This window comes from Rhinoderma darwinii, chromosome 12 (genome assembly GCF_050947455.1).
Source record: "Rhinoderma darwinii isolate aRhiDar2 chromosome 12, aRhiDar2.hap1, whole genome shotgun sequence".
NCBI lineage: Eukaryota > Metazoa > Chordata > Amphibia > Anura > Rhinodermatidae > Rhinoderma > Rhinoderma darwinii.
The window spans coordinates 49,814,236-49,831,580 of NC_134698.1; the positions used below are offsets into that span (position 1 = coordinate 49,814,236).

The 17,345-nt window shown below is 42.6% G+C and overlaps 1 protein-coding gene across 3 annotated transcripts in view; it reads left to right on the forward strand.

The window, feature by feature from the left end:
* ARHGAP11A (Rho GTPase activating protein 11A) overlaps positions 1-14,792 on the forward strand; it is a 43,633-nt gene extending 28,841 nt beyond the window's left edge. For 2 of the 3 annotated variants that reach the window (XM_075844425.1, XM_075844427.1), the window contains 4 exons: positions 840-948; positions 1,059-1,167; positions 10,146-10,278; positions 12,045-14,792. In XM_075844425.1, coding sequence (XP_075700540.1) covers positions 840-948; positions 1,059-1,167; positions 10,146-10,278; positions 12,045-13,402 — 1,709 coding nt within the window. In that variant the 3' untranslated portion in view covers positions 13,403-14,792. The remainder of the gene's footprint in view (positions 1-839; positions 949-1,058; positions 1,168-10,145; positions 10,279-12,044) is intronic. The other variant, XM_075844426.1, reaches the window with a different exon arrangement.
* Positions 14,793-17,345: the final 2,553 nt, after the last annotated feature.

Genomic DNA, 17,345 nt, shown 5'->3' on the forward strand with positions numbered 1-17,345 from the left:
ATGTGCTGTATGTACAGCATTTCTGTAGTATCTGTCCTGCATGTGTTTTTCTATGTAACTTATATTGGTGATTCCGCTTCTAACTACAGCATGGACTGCGTATAGTCTGTGCTGCTGGCGGCCCATACTCTGCAGTAGGAGAGAGTTAGTCTCCTAGACTTCCGTCTCCAGAACAGCCCCTGACGCTGTAGTATCACATTAGAACAGCTGCCAGTGCTATAGCATGTAGATACCGGAGCAATGGAGACTAGCCGGACGCTCTGTCTCCTACGTCAATTATGAGCCGCCGGCAGCACAAACGATTCACAAACTGAAAATACTCTTTCCAGGTTTTATTTTTTTCCACTGGTGCCCGGTCAGCAACATTGTGACTCCTGTGCCTCACCAGTGGTCAGTCCATGTCCAAATTCTAAATATTTCTTATATGTTCATAAAATCTTTATCTTAAACTCTATATAACGTGTAAAATAAGGACAAAATCACCATTATTTTGACTTATTGGATACTGAGGCGGCCAGAGTGAGGCCTGTGCAGTAGGAGTAGCATTGGATCACTCAACAAAACGGACCTCACAGTTTGAGAAGTATTGGATTAGAGGATACGCTGTAAAATCTTGAGGTTGGTTTAGACATTGGGGGAAATTTTATTAAAAATTAGACAGATGTGCATAACTAACGTTTTTCAGAGGCCCATTGAAAAAAACAAAAAAAACAGGGACGTTGTTGGATTCTATGGTGAACTTCACAGTTTTTCTCTTGCCCTATTTTTAAAGGAATCTCCCTCTTTTGCATTTGAAGCAAGGCCTATACATTTTGACTTTTTCTATTCCTCCTGTTTAGCTCTGGCTGATGGAAGCCCTTGTGTTTTTATTGAATCAGACCCTTCTTTCTCACCATCGGTCAGCAATTTAAGACGCAGCAAAAGACGAGACAACAGAAAAGTGCAAAGGTAAATCCTTTTTAATAGCTATGTTGTCACTTGTCATCCTCCTGGGTTTAGCAAACTCCTCATATTAATGTACTTGCTGTTTTATGTTCTTATAAAAAAAAAAAAATCAGAGTGGAATCTGGAAAAACAGGCTGCTTCTCTCCTAAAATAAGCCGGACCGAGATGGTGCGCCGATCACTTCGTCTAAGATTCAGTCTAGGAAAAAGTAGCAAGGATGTGGTAAGTTTACAATGAAAACCTAATGCTAGCCGAATATATCGCTAATCTTTTACTTAAGTTACGTTTTTGTGTGGAGAATGCAGCTGATGTTATGTTTATAAAACTTTATTATTTTACACTTCATTGTAAATGTAAAAAAAAAGCTTTCGATCGTCTCATTGGGGGGACGCCTACCATGGGTATATGCGGTTGCTACTAGGAGGCTTGACACCGAGAATAAAAAGGGTTGACGACTCCTACAAGTATGTACCCCTACTACAGGCACTGAGATAGTCCGTCTTAGCTTATTGTCCGTAGGAGGCAGACACCGCTGCTGATACAGCAGGCTGTATTGCTTTTCTGTTAGTTTATTGTTTTTTTTTTTTTCTTTCTCTCCTTTTAGTGGGGTAAAGGGTGACGCTGTTCCAACTTTCCATAACTTCTGGCGGGTGCTCAGTGTTATGTCACACTATTGTCCCCCTGCCATGCTGAAGGTAAGAGGGACAAGAGCACAAGCTCTTCTGTCGCCCACCAGCCAAAGGATCGTGCCGCATCACATAGTAGCTGGCATACAGAGGGGGGACTTCCCTACTGGTTCTACATACTGGGGATCAAGTTGACTTCAGGACAGGCGAGTAGTGCACACCACTGCCCTGCCATGGCCTCCTGCAAAGCTTCTCCCCCACAACCTTGCCATGCTAATGGGAGACACTTGACCTCAAGTTGGGCGCTGTTTCTCAGTGCACTACTCTCCCTGGCACTCCATCTGGAGGTACTACAATGTCGCTCCCAGTGGTCCATAGTCTCTTCTCTGAGGGTTTTCTTCGGTGGTACATGATCACTCCTGTCGCCAGACCGCCATTTTTCCTTTGCGGGCCGGCATCCTTTTCGGCTCCCCATGGGGGAGGGACTCGCGCCCTGCAACTGGCCAGTGATTTATGCACAATCTCAGCAGGGAGAAGGGGCAGGTCATCTTCTCCTGCTCTCTTTCTCTCAGATGAGTGGAGACAAAGCATCACAGGACCTCGCCAGGGCGGTTGGTGCTGGGACTGCGTTGTTCATTCTCCAAAGGAGTAGGATCTGCCTTTGACAACCCCTCCTTCATTCCTAAGCTCCCCGACAGTGAAGCAGTAATTTACAGTCGGGGAGCATATACCTAGAACACTCTCGGTAACCTTATGTGGCCTACACACCATTTTAGGGAGTTACAGCCCTGCCTATTGCAGTATTTTGTGTGAACTCAGTCACTAGTTTTTTTCCCAGTTGCAACTGAGGAACGCAGTGACCCCCTATATTGCCATGACAGACACCATAGGGGAGTACTCCCGAAGAGCATCTTATGTAGCTTACTCTGCCTTTTCCACATGTGGCTAAATATTCTCATGTCGTCCACCTACTCCTCTGTGTGATGCATTCCAGCCTAGCGTATTGGGACGCTCACCCTTCTTCTCAATCTCAGCCTTCCCCATCCATAACCATGCTTCGTGCTGACGCTGAACTGCTATGGGCCAACTCCATTTTTCCAGGGTCATTGGTGATCTCTCAAATGCCACCCAGTCCATGTTGGGCGTTTTGGCTCACCTTGCCGACCAACTCTCTGGGGGCTCTTCTTCTCACAGGTAGCCTTTGTCCGAGGGTGATCTCTCGGATTCCAACTGGTAGCTGGATGAGGAGCATTCCTCCAAGCTGTCCACTTAAAGGAATCATCTCATCTCTGCAGTCAGTGACACCTTACATGTTACTGATGGGGACTCATCTACCTCATCAATCACCTTCTGTCGCCCCAGATGACCTCATATGCCCTTCCACTCCGAGCTGGTAAAGACAGTCACCAAGGAATGGGTACATCTTAATAAGCAATTCGCCCAGACCCTTCATCTGGACCTCATGTGCCCAGAAGATGTTTTTTTCAAATAGGCTACTTCTCCAGTGGTGGATCCTCTCGCCTCCCATCTAGGAAAAGTCCACAACGCCCTATGGCAGACTCCGCCACCTGTTGCAATACTTTTCTATCGCCGCATTGACTCTTTCTCCAAAGTGTCTTTTGAGGCCGCCGGCTCAGCTTTGCGTCCAATGTTAATTTTTATTTTATTTTTTTGCTTGGGTTAGCAGAGCCTCTACTAAATGGCTTTGCCAACTCTGCCATAGCCACCTCTCAGGACCTACTTAAGATCTAGTGAATCTTTCTTAGTAGCTGTCAGAGGCTACCAGGTATCTCTGCGAAGCTTCTCTTGATGCGGCTCGGCTTGAGGCCTGGGCGTCCTCTTCCCTAGTTTGACAACGTGGCTAAAGTGTTGGTCTACCGACACTGCTTCTAATCGCTCCTTTACAGCTCTACCTTTTCCTGGCTCCCGTCTTTGTGGTCTGGCTGGATGACCTCTCGGCACCACCGGTAAAAGAGCGCTCGCCTGCCTCAAACTAAGGCGCACCCATCTCTTACCCCAGGCAGGTACGTTTGCGTTCTTTTCGCAGATTCCTCCGACCACGGTCAGCAGTCTCACTAGGACTCCAAGATCAGGCCTCCTGCTAAGCCTGCAGCAGAATGTGCCCCACTCGGGTAGGGGGGCAGACTTCTATTCTTCAAGGTTGTCGGGCTTTCTCACATTTCGGACGCCGGGGTGCGAGTAGTAGTCTCCTCAGGGTACAATATAGAGTTTGTACACCTTCCTCCTGACAGACTCTTCTCTTTTTCATGCACTAAAAACTTTCTCGGGTTCTTTCTTCCACTCTAATGGCAGGTAAACTCAATGCACACTGCTCAGGGCTTGTTGCAGCGGGTGATCCAAACCATTTTGAGGGCCCGAGAGCCCTCTTCGTCACATACAGTGAAGGAAATAAGTATTTGATCCCTTGCTGATTTTGTAAGTTTGCCCACTGTCAAAATCATGAACAGTCTAGAATTTTTAGGCTAGGTTAATTTTACCAGTGAGAGATAGATTATATTTAAAAAAAAAACAGAAAATCACATTGTCAAAATGATATTTATTTGCATTGTGCACAGAGAAATAAGTATTTGATCCCCTACCAACCATTAAGAGTTCAGCCTCCTCCAGACCAGTTACACGCTCCAAATCAACTTGGTGCCTGCATTAAAGACAGCTGTCTTACATGGTCACCTGTATAAAAGACTCCTGTCCACAGACTCAATGAATCAGTCTGACTCTAACCTCTACAACATGGGCAAGACCAAAGAGCTTTCTAAGGATGTCAGGGACAAGATCATAGACCTGCAAAAGGCTGGAATGGGCTACAAAACCATAAGTAAGACGCTGGGTGAGAAGGAGACAACTGTTGGTGCAATAGTAAGAAAATGAAAGACATACAAAATGACTGTTAATCGATATCGATCTGTGGCTCCATGCAAAATCTCACCTCGTGGGGTATCCTTGATCCTGAGGAAGGTGAGAGCTCAGCTGAAAACTACATGGGGGGAACTTTAATGATCTCAAGGCAGCTGGGACCACAGTCACCAAGAAAACCATTGGTAACACATTACGCCGTAATGGATCAAAATCCTGCAGTGCCCGCAAGGTCCCCCTGCTCAAGAAGGCACATGTACAGGCCCGTCTGAAGTTTGCAAATGAACATCTGGATGATTCTGAGAGTGATTGGGAGAAGGTGCTGTGGTCAGATGAGACTAAAATTGAGCTCTTTGGCATTAACTCAACTCGCCGTGTTTGGAGGAAGAGAAATGCTGCCTATGACCCAAAGAACACCATCCCCACTGTCAAGCATGGAGGTGGAAACATTATGTTTTGGGGGTGTTTCTCTGCAAAGGGCACAGGACTTCTTGACCGCATCAATGGGTGAATGGATGGAGCCATGTACCGTCAAATCCTGAGTGACAACCTCCTTCCCTCTACCAGGACATTAAAAATGGCTCGTGGCTGGGTCTTCCAGCACGACAATGACCTGAAACATACAGCCAAGGCAACAAAGGAGTGGCTCAAAAAGCACAGTAAGGTCATGGAGTGGCCTAGCCAGTCTCCAGACCTTAATCCCATCGAAAACTTATGGAGGAAGCTGACGATCCGAGTTGCCAAGCGACAGCCTCGAAATCTTAATGATTTACAGATGATCTGCAAAGAGCAGTGGGCCAAAATTCCATCTAACATGTGTGCAAACCTCATCATCAACTACAAAAAATGTCTGACTGCTGTGCTTGCCAACAAGGGTTTTGCCACCAAGTATTAAGTCTTGTTTGCCAAAGGGATCAAATACTTATTTCTCTGTGCACAATGCAAATAAATATATATAATTTTGACAATGTGATTTTCTTTTTCTTTTTTTTTTTTATATATAATCTATCTCTCACTGGTAAAATTAACCTAGCCTAAAAATTCTAGACTGTTCATGACTTTGACAGTGGGCAAACTTACAAAATCAGCAAGGGATCAAATACTTATTTCCTTCACTGTATTTAACACAGCACTTGGGAGATGTATCTAAAAATTATGAGGGTCCACCTTTTTTTCCTTGCTCCAGCTCCTTGCATTACTTTAGAAGGGGTCAGATATTGGATTTGCCTTCTGATTTCCTAAAAGTCAGAATTCCGCTTTACTTTTTGTAGGCCACTAAGCTTACAAACACTCTTTGACTATTCGCAAGGTCTACTGACTCAGGGAAGGAACCCCTGTTCCGGGTTATGGCCCATTTCACTAGGGTGCTTAATGTACTGTGTGCCATCAGGTTTTGGCTCTTTAGCTCTACAAGTCGCCTGACTCCCTTGTTGTCTTTGCACACTTTAACCAAATTCTACAGGATCAAACCGCGTAGATAGTTTCCTTGGTCGCAAGGTGTTGCACTCATCTGTGGAGTAGACTACGTCCTTTTCTGTCGGTTCCAACCCATCTGCACTGCTTTGGAATGTCCCATGGTCTGTGTCCCCAAATAAACAAACAAGAAAACAGGATTTTTTTGAGTACTCGCCGTAAAATCCTTCTCTCGTCCACTCCAACTTTTTTTTTTTGGGGTTAGGACATTGATATGGTTGTACATTAGACATGGTTTTATTATCTGGTTCTGATATTGTTCTATTTACCTTGTGTACTGCTTCTGTTCAGACTGACTAACTCTGTGCCTGTAGAAAGGGTTTATACCGTAGGAGTCGTCAACACTTTATTTTATTTTTGGTGTCACACCTCCTAGTGGCTAAAGCATATACTAATGGACTAGTTGAGAAAAGGATTTTACATAAAACATCAACTATACAAATGATCAAAATGATTGATCGAAGTTGAAGTTGTTCCTGATTTTAAATATACACTACCGTTCAAAAATTTTGAGTCGCCCAGACAATTTTGTGTTTTCCATGAAAACTCACACTTCTAATTATAAAATGAGTTGAAAAATGACTAGAAAATATAGTCAAGACATTGACAAGGTTAGAAATAATGATTTTTATTTGAAATAATAATTTTCTCCTTCAAACTTTGGTTTCGTCAAAGAATTCTCCATTTACAGCATTGCAGACCTTTAGCATTCTAGCTGTTAATTTGCTGAGGTAATCGGGAGAAATTTCACCCCATGCTTCCAGAAGCCCCTCCCACAACTTGGATTGGCTTGATGGGCACTTCTTGCGTACCATACGGTCAAGCTGCTCCCGCAACAGCTCTATGGGGTTGAGATCTGGTGACTGCGCTGGCCACTCCATTACAGATAGAATACCAGCTGCCTTCTTCGTCCCTAAATAGTTCTTGCATAATTTGGAGGTGTGCTTTGGGTCATTGTCCTGTTATAGGATGAAATTGGCTCCAATCAAGAGGTGTCCACAGGGTATGGCATGGCGTTGCAAAATGAAGTGATAGCCTTCCTCATTCAAAATCCCTTTTACCTTGTACAAATCTCCCACTTTACCAGCACCAAAGCAACCCCAGACCATCACATTACCTCCACCATGCTTGACAGACGGCGTCAGGCACTCTTCCAGCATCTTTTCAGTTGTTCTGCGTCTCACAAATGTTCTTCTGTGTGATCCAAGCACCTCAAACTTCGATTCGTCTGTCCATAACACTTTTTTCCAATCTTCCTCTGTCCAATGTCTGTGTGCTTTTGCCCATATTAATCTTTTCCTTTTATTAGCCAGTCTCAGATATGGCTTTTTCTTTGCCACTCTGCCCTGAAGTCCAGCATCCCGGAGTCGCCTCTTCACTGTAGACATTGACACTGGCGTTTTGCGGGTACTATTTAATGAAGCTGCCAGTTGAGGACCTGTGAGGCGTCTATTTCTCAAACTAGAGACTCTAATGTACTTGTCTTGTTGCTCAGTTGTGCAGCGGGGCCTCCCACTTCTCTTTCTACTCTGGTTAGAGCCTGTTTGTGCTGTCCTCTGAAGGGAGTAGTACACACCGTTGTAGGAAATCTTGAGTTTCTTGGCAATTTCTCGCATGGAATAGCCTTCATTTCTAAGAACAAGAATAGACTGTCGAGTTTCACATGAAAGCTCTCTTTTTCTAGCCATTTTGAGAGTTTAATCGAACCCACAAATGTAATGCTCCAGATTCTCAACTAGCTCAAAGGAAGGTCAGTTATATAGCTCCTCTAAACAGCAAAACTGTTTACAGCGGTGCTAACATAATTGCTCAAGGGTTTTCAAGTGTTTTCTAATCATCCATTAGCGTTATGGCGTATAAAAATATACACATACTCCTTTTTTTATTTTTTTGTTTACCCCCAGTGCCGATCGTTCCGTGGTATCTGGTCTTTGTTGGTATTATTACATATCATCTCTTCCATTTGATTAAACTGCTGTTGTAGACCACTAAGTCCATCAACTGTTTTATTGCATTAACTCTTTACCGACGTTTGACATTACTGTACATCATAGTGGGTAGGGGGAGGGGGTATAGAACGGACCAAACCCGCTTTATACCCAGCGTGTGTCTGCTGTATGTTACAGCCAACACCTCCACTGTAACAGCCGGGATCGGAGATCACTACGATCCCAGCCGTTTAAACAATTAGATGCTGCGGTCAATACCGTCGCAGCATCGAAGTAGTTCGAAAGTGGAGAGAGCCCACATTGTCACTCCACTGGCCCCCCACGATTTGTGTTTGGGTTGCCAATGGTTGTCATGCAGCCCTGGGGTCTTGTGAAGATCCTGAAGTCTGCCATCTTGCGGTCTATTTAACGATCGCTTGCTTTAATATAAAAAAATATTTTTACTTCTGTACAAAAAAGAAAACTATTTAACCCCTTGGAGACACGGCCAATTTCCGTTTTTTTTTAATTTTCGTTTTTGCATTCCAAAAGCCGTAACGTCTTTGTTTTTTGTTGACGTAGCTGTATGAGGGCTTGTTTTTTGCGGGACAAGTTGTAGTTTGTCATGACACCAATTATTGTACCGCATAATGTACTGGGAAGCTGAAAAAAATATTTGTGAGGTGAAATAGGGGAAAAAAACTGTGATTATGCCATTTTTACGGCGTCCATTGAGCGGTACAAACTACATGTGCGCCTTATTCTACAGGTTGATAAGATTATGGCGATACCAAGTTTATGTATTTTATGTTTTACCACTTTAAAAAAACAAAACTATTTTCTAAAAAAAAATAAATTCTGAGCCGTAACTTATTTTTCCGTCAATTTAGCGGTCATGGCTTAATTTTTGTGAGAGCTGTAGTTTTCACCGATAACATTTTGTGGTATATGCGACTTTTTGATCACTTTTTATTTAATTTTTTATTTAATTTTTTTTAGTGCCAAGGAGACAAACTGAAATTTGCGTGTTTTTAGAATTTTACTTTTTACGGCGTTCACCGAGCGGTTTAAACAACGCTATATTGTGATAGTTCGGTCTGTTACGGACGCGGCGATGCCAACTTAACTTGTTTTATTTTTTGGAACCTTACTTTAGGGCAAAACGGGTTTTGTATCTTTTAAGATTGTAATACACGCTTTTTTTTTTTTTTTGTTTGTTTTTTTAAACTTAAAAAAAACACCCTCATTTAACAGTTTTTTACTTTTAGTCCCCCTAGGACACTTGAACCAGCAATCGTTGGATCGCTCGCATGATTTACCGTCGTACTAATCTATAGCATTGTAAACGGCCCATCGCGCCGCAGGGGTGGGGGCGCGATCACTTGTTTGAGGGGGCACCCCCCTGATTCTAACATTTTAAATGTCGCGGTCATGATTCACCGCGGCATTAAAGGTGTTAAACGGGCGGAATCAAAGTGAACTTTGATTCTGCCCGCTGGAGTAACGTGTTGGCTGTATAACACAGCTGTCCCCTGCCGAGCATGGAGTGCCCGTGAGCTCACTCCATACTTTCCCTTGGTGAAAGCAACTTAATAGTACGTGGCATGTTGCCAAGGGGTTAAAAGATCAAAAAAAGTACCCTTTTATCTCTTTTTAATTAAAAAAAATTAACATATTTGATATAGCTGCAATTGTAAAAGTGTGAACTCTTACAATCTAACATTATCCCACAGGGTGAACGCCGTAAAAAAGATAAAAAACACCAGAATCGCTGTTTATTGATCATCTTAGCTCCCAAAAAATGGAATAGAAAGTAGTCAAAAAATCGTGTGTACCCCAAAATAATGACAATAAAAATTCAAGCTGCGCCTAAAATGAGCCCTCACACCGCTCCCATAAAAAAAAAAAAATAATGTATGGCTGTCAGAATAATGATAATTTTTTTGACAAATTAGTTTTTCTTTGTAATAGTGGCACATCATGAAAAAAAAAAAAATTGGTATCTCTGTAATAGTACTGACTGTCAGAAGAAAATTAACATCGTGTTTTTACCGCACTGTGAACGCCGTAAAACAAAACCCAAATTCTTTTTAATTTTATAATGGTGCAATAAATGGTTTTGTGAAAAAACAAGCCTAGAACAGACAGTATATGCGTTACTTGTAATTGATGAGCATCCTTCCTTCCATATGGAGGTTTACTCTGTAGAAAGACTCTCTTTGACCTCTTACTAAACGGGTCTCTCTGTTTTGGACAGATTTATAAAACCTTTTAAACGGTCTCCATGGATTTTTTTCAGAGCACTGGATTTTCATCCAGAATTCGGTCCCAAAACATTGGCTGGCGACTTGCAAACTCACAAGAACTTCCTAGTTCTGGAAGCCAGACTGATGTGGTTTCTTCACCAGTTGACAGTCCATTTGTAAGTACAGGTAAGAGACGGGCTCCTACATCCAGCTTTAGAATGAGGAGGATGTGTAGTATGGACACTTGACTCGGAGATGGACTAGTCATAACTAAGGAAATAAATTGTAAGTCTTCATTTTACATGTCAATACAAAATTGCTATAAATTCTTATAGCAATAGTTGTGGGAGGAGAGAAGAGCGATTACTTGTACAACAACTTTAGCCGTTTCTTAGGTGCACTCGGATACTTCACCTCTTATGACCTTTTCAACAGCTTAATTTATTGAAATCTTCAATGTACCCGACCGAGAATACGTATTTCACTGTGGAATAACATCGCTGCTGGAAAGTACATTTTTTTTTTTTTACCAACTGATGCTAATTAAACTTAGTGGACAGATTTGCTAATACGGTGTCAGAAGATACGCCAATTTTATCATGCTGTATAATTAATGGTGGTGCATGCTGTATAATTAATGGTGGTGCATGCTGTATAATTAATTTGGCACATCTTGCTAGACATGTTGGACACAAGCGAGGCACAAAGTTTCTAAAACGGTTAATAAATGTGACACGGCATGTGCACCAGAATTCTGGCACGTTTAGTATATCTGCCCCGTTTTGTGGGCCTGGAATTTTAGTTTGACTTGGCCAATGGGGCTTTTCATTTTCTTGCTGAATTTATGGCTTGGATAAACCGCACATAAATGGAAGAGCCTTGGTGGCAATGGTATGTTTGGTGCTGTATTGTGTTCATAGGTGTCACTATAGATATATTGGTTGGACCTGCAAGTGGACTGAGCACATTCCCTACACTATTTCACTAGTGGAGCAATCCATATTACTCTGTTGGACAATGTGACGTGGTTGTCTCCTGTTGTAGCTCACCAAGGGATGATAAATGGTGGATGCTGGTAACACCACCGTTTTTAGCGGTTATGCTCGCAACAAGGCTGATCTCCAAGTATTGGGTCATATGGGCAGTGTATCTCAACCTGTGGCATGATACCCAAGTGTGTACCTGCCACAGGCTCAGGGGATTTTCTTGCTTGTTGCTTGGTCACTGAGGTGCAAGCTAACATGCTTTAAAGAGTAGGCACATCCGCTCTTAAAGCCAGACCAGTACAAGAAGCCCGCTCCCGTCCCGCTGCTGGCTCTTCTGTGATGGCTCTGCCGCTGGCTCCTTATCCTTTTCATTTCAGTCTTCTGATTAGAATCGCGTGACGCAGTGCTGGTTCGGTCAGGCAACAGATACCAAGGACTTCTGAGGGGCCCCATTTACTTGTAGTGGGGTCTGGCAGGGGTTTGTCAATGTGTTTATCAATTTGATTAGGAGAACAGTTCTGCATACTGCACTATTCTTCCCATCAAATCTGGAGGGATCTGCAGAGTGACCAGAGTCTTATAACCTATTGCTTTCTTGGGGGTACTTGGATGGAACTTCTTGGCACTACGGGGGTCCATGGCTTAAAAAGGTTGAAAAACTAATAGAGGACATATGTAATGCTTCCAGTTGTAGTGCATATATTCCAACGGTTCTTCCCACCATTTGTAATAGTAAAAAAAAAAGAAGACCTATAACATTTTTTGTCGATTCTTTCATTAACCAGCCATGTTAGTGCCAATAACTACATGTTACCGGATGTTTTAAGTAAAATATTTCCTCTCCATGTCCTCTACATAAATCCCAAAACTGTTACATTAGGACTATACGTTTAATTATATACGAAAAGTAAAATCTTCTAGCTCTTTCCACAATTGTTAATGGCATTTTTTCTGATTTCTTCACAGGCTCAAAAAAGATAAGCAAATCGGAAGAAAACTTATTAACCCCCAAAAAATCTGACTCCAGTCAACGCCTGTCTTGGACTGGGCCTCATCTCATTAGTGAGTTGTGTGACACGGGGACTCCTGTAAGTGGCTACTATTATGCTGAAAACTACTATTCTGAGCCTGCTCTTGTGACTAGGAAACCCCCAGCCATGCCCAAACAGCTGATATCTCTTGCAGCAAACTCTGAAGTGCATCAGAATTCTTCCCTTTATGATGAAGGGGAGTCACAAATACAGAACACTGTACAGAGGATCACAAAGGCGTTTACAGAATCGGGGAGCGATCTTCATCTGGTTGTTGAACGTTCAAAGTCTGCAAAAGTAGACGACCGTCCTGAACTTATCACGGAGTCCCTTGTAAATGCTGATATTCAGGGTTCCGGTATAGACAATGAGCATATTGCTGTCCAAGAGGAGGAGTGCATATCCAAAAGTGAGTTCTATACAGAGGAGAGATGCCTTCTTGAGAGAGAATCCAGTACACGATACAGTAGCTTGGACAGCATCACACAAGCGTCTGACATTTTATTGAAGATTGTGGAGGAAAATGACTGCATCAGTGACCAAGTATTTGCACAACAGAAAGTGGAATGCAGCATGGAAGAACTTGGGGACTCGAGTAAGACATTCTGTCCAGTTACTAGCCATGAACGGGACACATTGGCCGTATCGGAGCCTAAGCTGCAAAAGGGAGTGTCTATTCCAACTATGTTTAAGGGCGATCAAGACCCTCTTCCTAAGCCTCATCGTAGAACCAGCAGGGTGTCTGACCACATACAGCACTTCAATAAACTCTGCATAAATGATCAAAGTGCCGTCCAGAAACTGAAGTCTCCCATTAAATTTGAACGCACTCCTGTACGCCAGTCCGTTCGTCGCATTAATTCAATGTCTGGGATAAAAAGACAAGTGAGCAACGGTCACAAGAAGGAAAGCGCTGCCGGCTCCCCAATGGTAAAAGCAGTTAGCTTTGACGGATCACTGTCATCTGAAATGTTTTTAACCAATAGCAGTAGACTGGAATCCTCCGTGGATCATTCTTTTCGAGGAAACTTTAGGATTCCAAAGCAGCCTTTACAGAATACACCCAGCACTGTCAGTCACACTGGAAACCCTCAAAATACTGCCTTGGAGGATCTGACCAATCAGAATATATCTCGAGCCATCTGCAAGAAATCTGGTCTTTCTTTAAATACCCCGAATAAAAACGCAAAGCGCATTTTGTCTGGTAGGGAGCAGAATCGCTACCGAGGATCACCAAAGAACCCAATAGCAAGAGTAACTTTCCTGCCGGCCACCAAGCCTTTAGACTTGTAAGACTGGGTCAAGCTTTGTTTACATGCAAGCCGATGGACCAGGACTATGTTCTTTTTTACGTTTGTCAGGAGCACCTTGCACGCTTGGAATGACGCCTTTTGGAACGGATGTCTCCTGGTCTATTCAGGAGTTGGTAAAAGCTGTTATTGACTTTCTATTCTATTTTGGTCACGGATAACGTTGAACTAATTGACCACAGATTAAAACCTACGGCCTGAATTTTTCCACGCTTCTGAGCGGGAGGCCTAATCTTTTTTTCTCGTAGGTTGTTGTGTATGACTGGACCATCTGTCTGCTGTTTTGAGAACCTACAAAAAAGAAAAAAACTTGAACGTTTGATTATTTTTTTTCATACTGTACACACGGGTAATGCGGCTTGTATTCTACCTTTTGGGAGACCGTTCTTCTCAGTATTGAACTGAATCTTTCATTTGTTCCATATATAGCTAATGTGAGGTTTCATTTTATTCTTTCAATGGTTCGATTCAAGTCTTAGGATTTTTATTTTTTTTTAAGCTAAATTTTAATTATTGCTTGCCAGAAAAGAATACACCAAATTGTGTCTTAATCTCTGGTGTTTTATTCGTCGGACTGACCCTGGAGGTGTTTACGTTTTTGATGCTTCGAAAGTTTTAACTGTAAATTGAAAACTATTTAATAGAAGTAGGTCTAAACTGAAATGAATGCTGGGTTAATACAGTTTATAGTAAGATTGTATAGTTACTTATTTATTGCTTATTGAAGTTCGTTTTTTTTTTTGTTTTTTTTAACCCGCAAAGCAGCTTTTAAATTGGGAATTTTGTGGTTTGAAAGATCTATCCGATCTGTGATTTTTACGCTGCGAAATTGTTTGGGGCATGTGATCTCGACCATCTTAAATACACACCGCTTGGCGGCGGTAACACATCTCACACTCGTGTAATTACTTAGTGCGTCTGATGTTTGTAACTACTGATAATTTCATGATGTCGTAGAATATTGCACAAGATTTTACATTTTGTCACGGTTTTAGAGGACACAGACCTAGAACAGTTACTTCCCAGTCATATGTGATGGGGCAGCTCCCTCCATCTGTATGGGCTCAGTGCTGATGGCAGCATTTATTTCAGCCGTCGCTGGCAGCACATGGTGTGATCTATTTTGATGTTTTGTCTTACGTGATTTCAGTTATTTTATTTTTCTGTGATCTGGTGCAAGCTTATAACTCAGGATGTCTGACTTCTAACTCAACAAGAAATTTATTCACATGCTTTGTACCAGGAAAAGATATAACGTTTCTGATCATAGACTGTACAATGGTTGAATTTTCAGTCTTTAACTGGTACTGATGGTGATGTCATGTTATACTTGTCAGCTGTAACTGAGACTGATGACAAAATAAATATTCTGCAGAGGACCTTTTCTTTGCTTTGCTTGCAGGACCACACCTGCTTAGGTGGGAAGGTCTAGGCTAGGTAATTTTGGGCTAGCTAGTGCCAAAAGTTTGGAGTCAGTAATGACATTGTGCAGGGACAAGTCCACGCTGGAATGGGGATGTATGAGACTGGTTTTACACATCTTTGCACCCCCAGTAATCTCCGAACTCCCCTTGATAGTTACAGCAGTGTCCACCTTCACTATTCCAGTAGTATACATTGTCCCAGAGACATTTCCTCTTCCCCACAAATCACAGCAGGGTCCTGCCCCCCCCCCTTAAGTTACGACTTGAAGAGCAAGACTATGCCCAGTACACCCCTTTACCCCATGTAATTCCCACACATTCCCATGGTGTGCCCTCTGCTGGATGTAAGCTACATACGGGCAGCCTATTGCTAGCTGCTATATGTACCTTCCTTCATCTGTCTCTGCTAATGGACTGATGTAGGGAAGCCAACAGAGCGGGCACTATAGGATGCTGTGAACGGTCTCTGCCCGCTGGAGGAGGAATGGCGCGTGATACTTTCAGCGACTTCATCCCGCTCCATGCGTTCTGCACTGGTGAAAACACAAATCAGAATAGTTTTACTCTTACAAATCATAAGCATTGTATATGTGCAGCAAACGCGGGTTAGACGTGATCTGCCCTGAGTAGGTTGAAGACTTGGATTGTATCTACAAAATTCAGTTGTGAATGAGTGAGAAGAAAGGAGCGCTGACGTGAGCCGCCTCAACTTTATGAAGAGGTAAGCAGAAGCCTAGACAGAGGGGCCGCTGTGGATTTAGTGTTTTTGGACTTTGCAAAGGCATTTGACACTGTCCCCCATAGACGCCTAATGGGTAAATTAAGGACTATAGGTTTAGAAAATATAGTTTGTAATTGGATAGAGAATTGGCTCAAGGACCGTATCCAGAGAGTTGTGGTCAATGATTCCTTCTCTGAATGGTCCCCGGTTATAAGTGGTGTACCCCAGGGTTCAGTGCTGGGACCACTATTATTCAACATATTTATTAATGAGATAGAGGATGGGATTAATAGCACTATTTCTATTTTTGCAGATGACACCAAGCTATGTAATATAGACAAATTATGTAATTAAACAAACTAAGTGTTTGGGCATCCACTTGGCAGATGAAGTTTAATGTAGATAAATGTAAAGTTATGCATCTGGGTACCAACAACCTGCATGCATCATATGTCCTAGGGGGAGCTACACTGGCGGATTCACTTGTTGAGAAGGATCTGGGTGTAATTGTAAATCATAAACTCAATAACAGCATGCAGTGTCAATCAGCTGCTTCAAAGGCCAGCAGGATATTGTCGTGTATTAAAAGAGGCATGGACTCACGGGACAGGGATGTAATATTACCACTTTACAAAGCATTAGTGAGACCTCATCTAGAATATGCAGTTCAGTTCTGGGCTCCAGTTCATAGAAAGGATGCCCTGGAGTTGGAAAAAATACAAAGAAGAGCAACGAAGCTAATTAGGGGCATGGAGAATCTAAGTTATGAGGAAAGATTAAAAGAATTAAACCTATTTAGTCTTGAAAAAAGACGACTAAGGGGGGACATGATTAACTTATATAAATATATGAATGGCACATACAAAAAATATGGTGAAATCCTGTTCCTTGTAAAACCCCCTCAAAAAACAAGGGGGCACTCCCTCCGTCTGGAGAAAAAAAGGTTCAACCTGCAGAGACGACAAGCCTTCTTTACCGTGAGAACTGTGAATCTATGGAATAGTCACCGCAGGAGCTGGTCACAGCAGGGACAGTAGATGGCTTTAAAAAAGGGTTAGATAATTTCCTAGAACAAAAAAATATTAGCTCCTATGTGTAGAAATTTTTCCTTCCCTTTTCCCGTCCCTTGGTTGAACTTGATGGACATGTGTCTTTTTTCAGCCGTACTAACTATGTAACTATGTATCTTGCATGCCACGCAGAATGGTTGTTCCACGGACAGCTGGTACCAGGAAGATACCGGCTTTGAACACCATCGTCATCGTTTTACTCATTGGGACTCGGAACAAAAATACAGCAAATTCCTCTGACATGGAGGGAGTTTTAGGTCTTCCTTAAATGTTACTTCAATAGGTTTTATTGGTTTTCAAAAAGTAACAAGTGATCGCAAAATCTACACAAACTAAAGTGATGGTAAAATGATGTTTGTACAGGCAGAGCTTTCAATGCATTTCAGCTGCAACCGCAAACAAGAAACAAAAAGGAAAGGGAAACGGTTCTGTCCTTTGCCTCATTAGTCGCAGCAGCTGGTCCACGGCAAGTACTGCACCCAGGAGTCATGACCCAATGCTGGAACAGGGGAGCCTGGTCCTCCAAGCCCCATGAACGCTGGGCTCGGCGGTGTACATGTCTGACTGCCGCTCCATTTAAACTAGTTGCTATTGCCATGTGGATAAATAGTAGTGGCTGGAATACCCCTTTTAAGAATACGCAGCAATTTAGGTTTAATAAGTTAAAAGGTGTATGGTGAATGATTTTCGTGACCTAGCAATTACATTTTT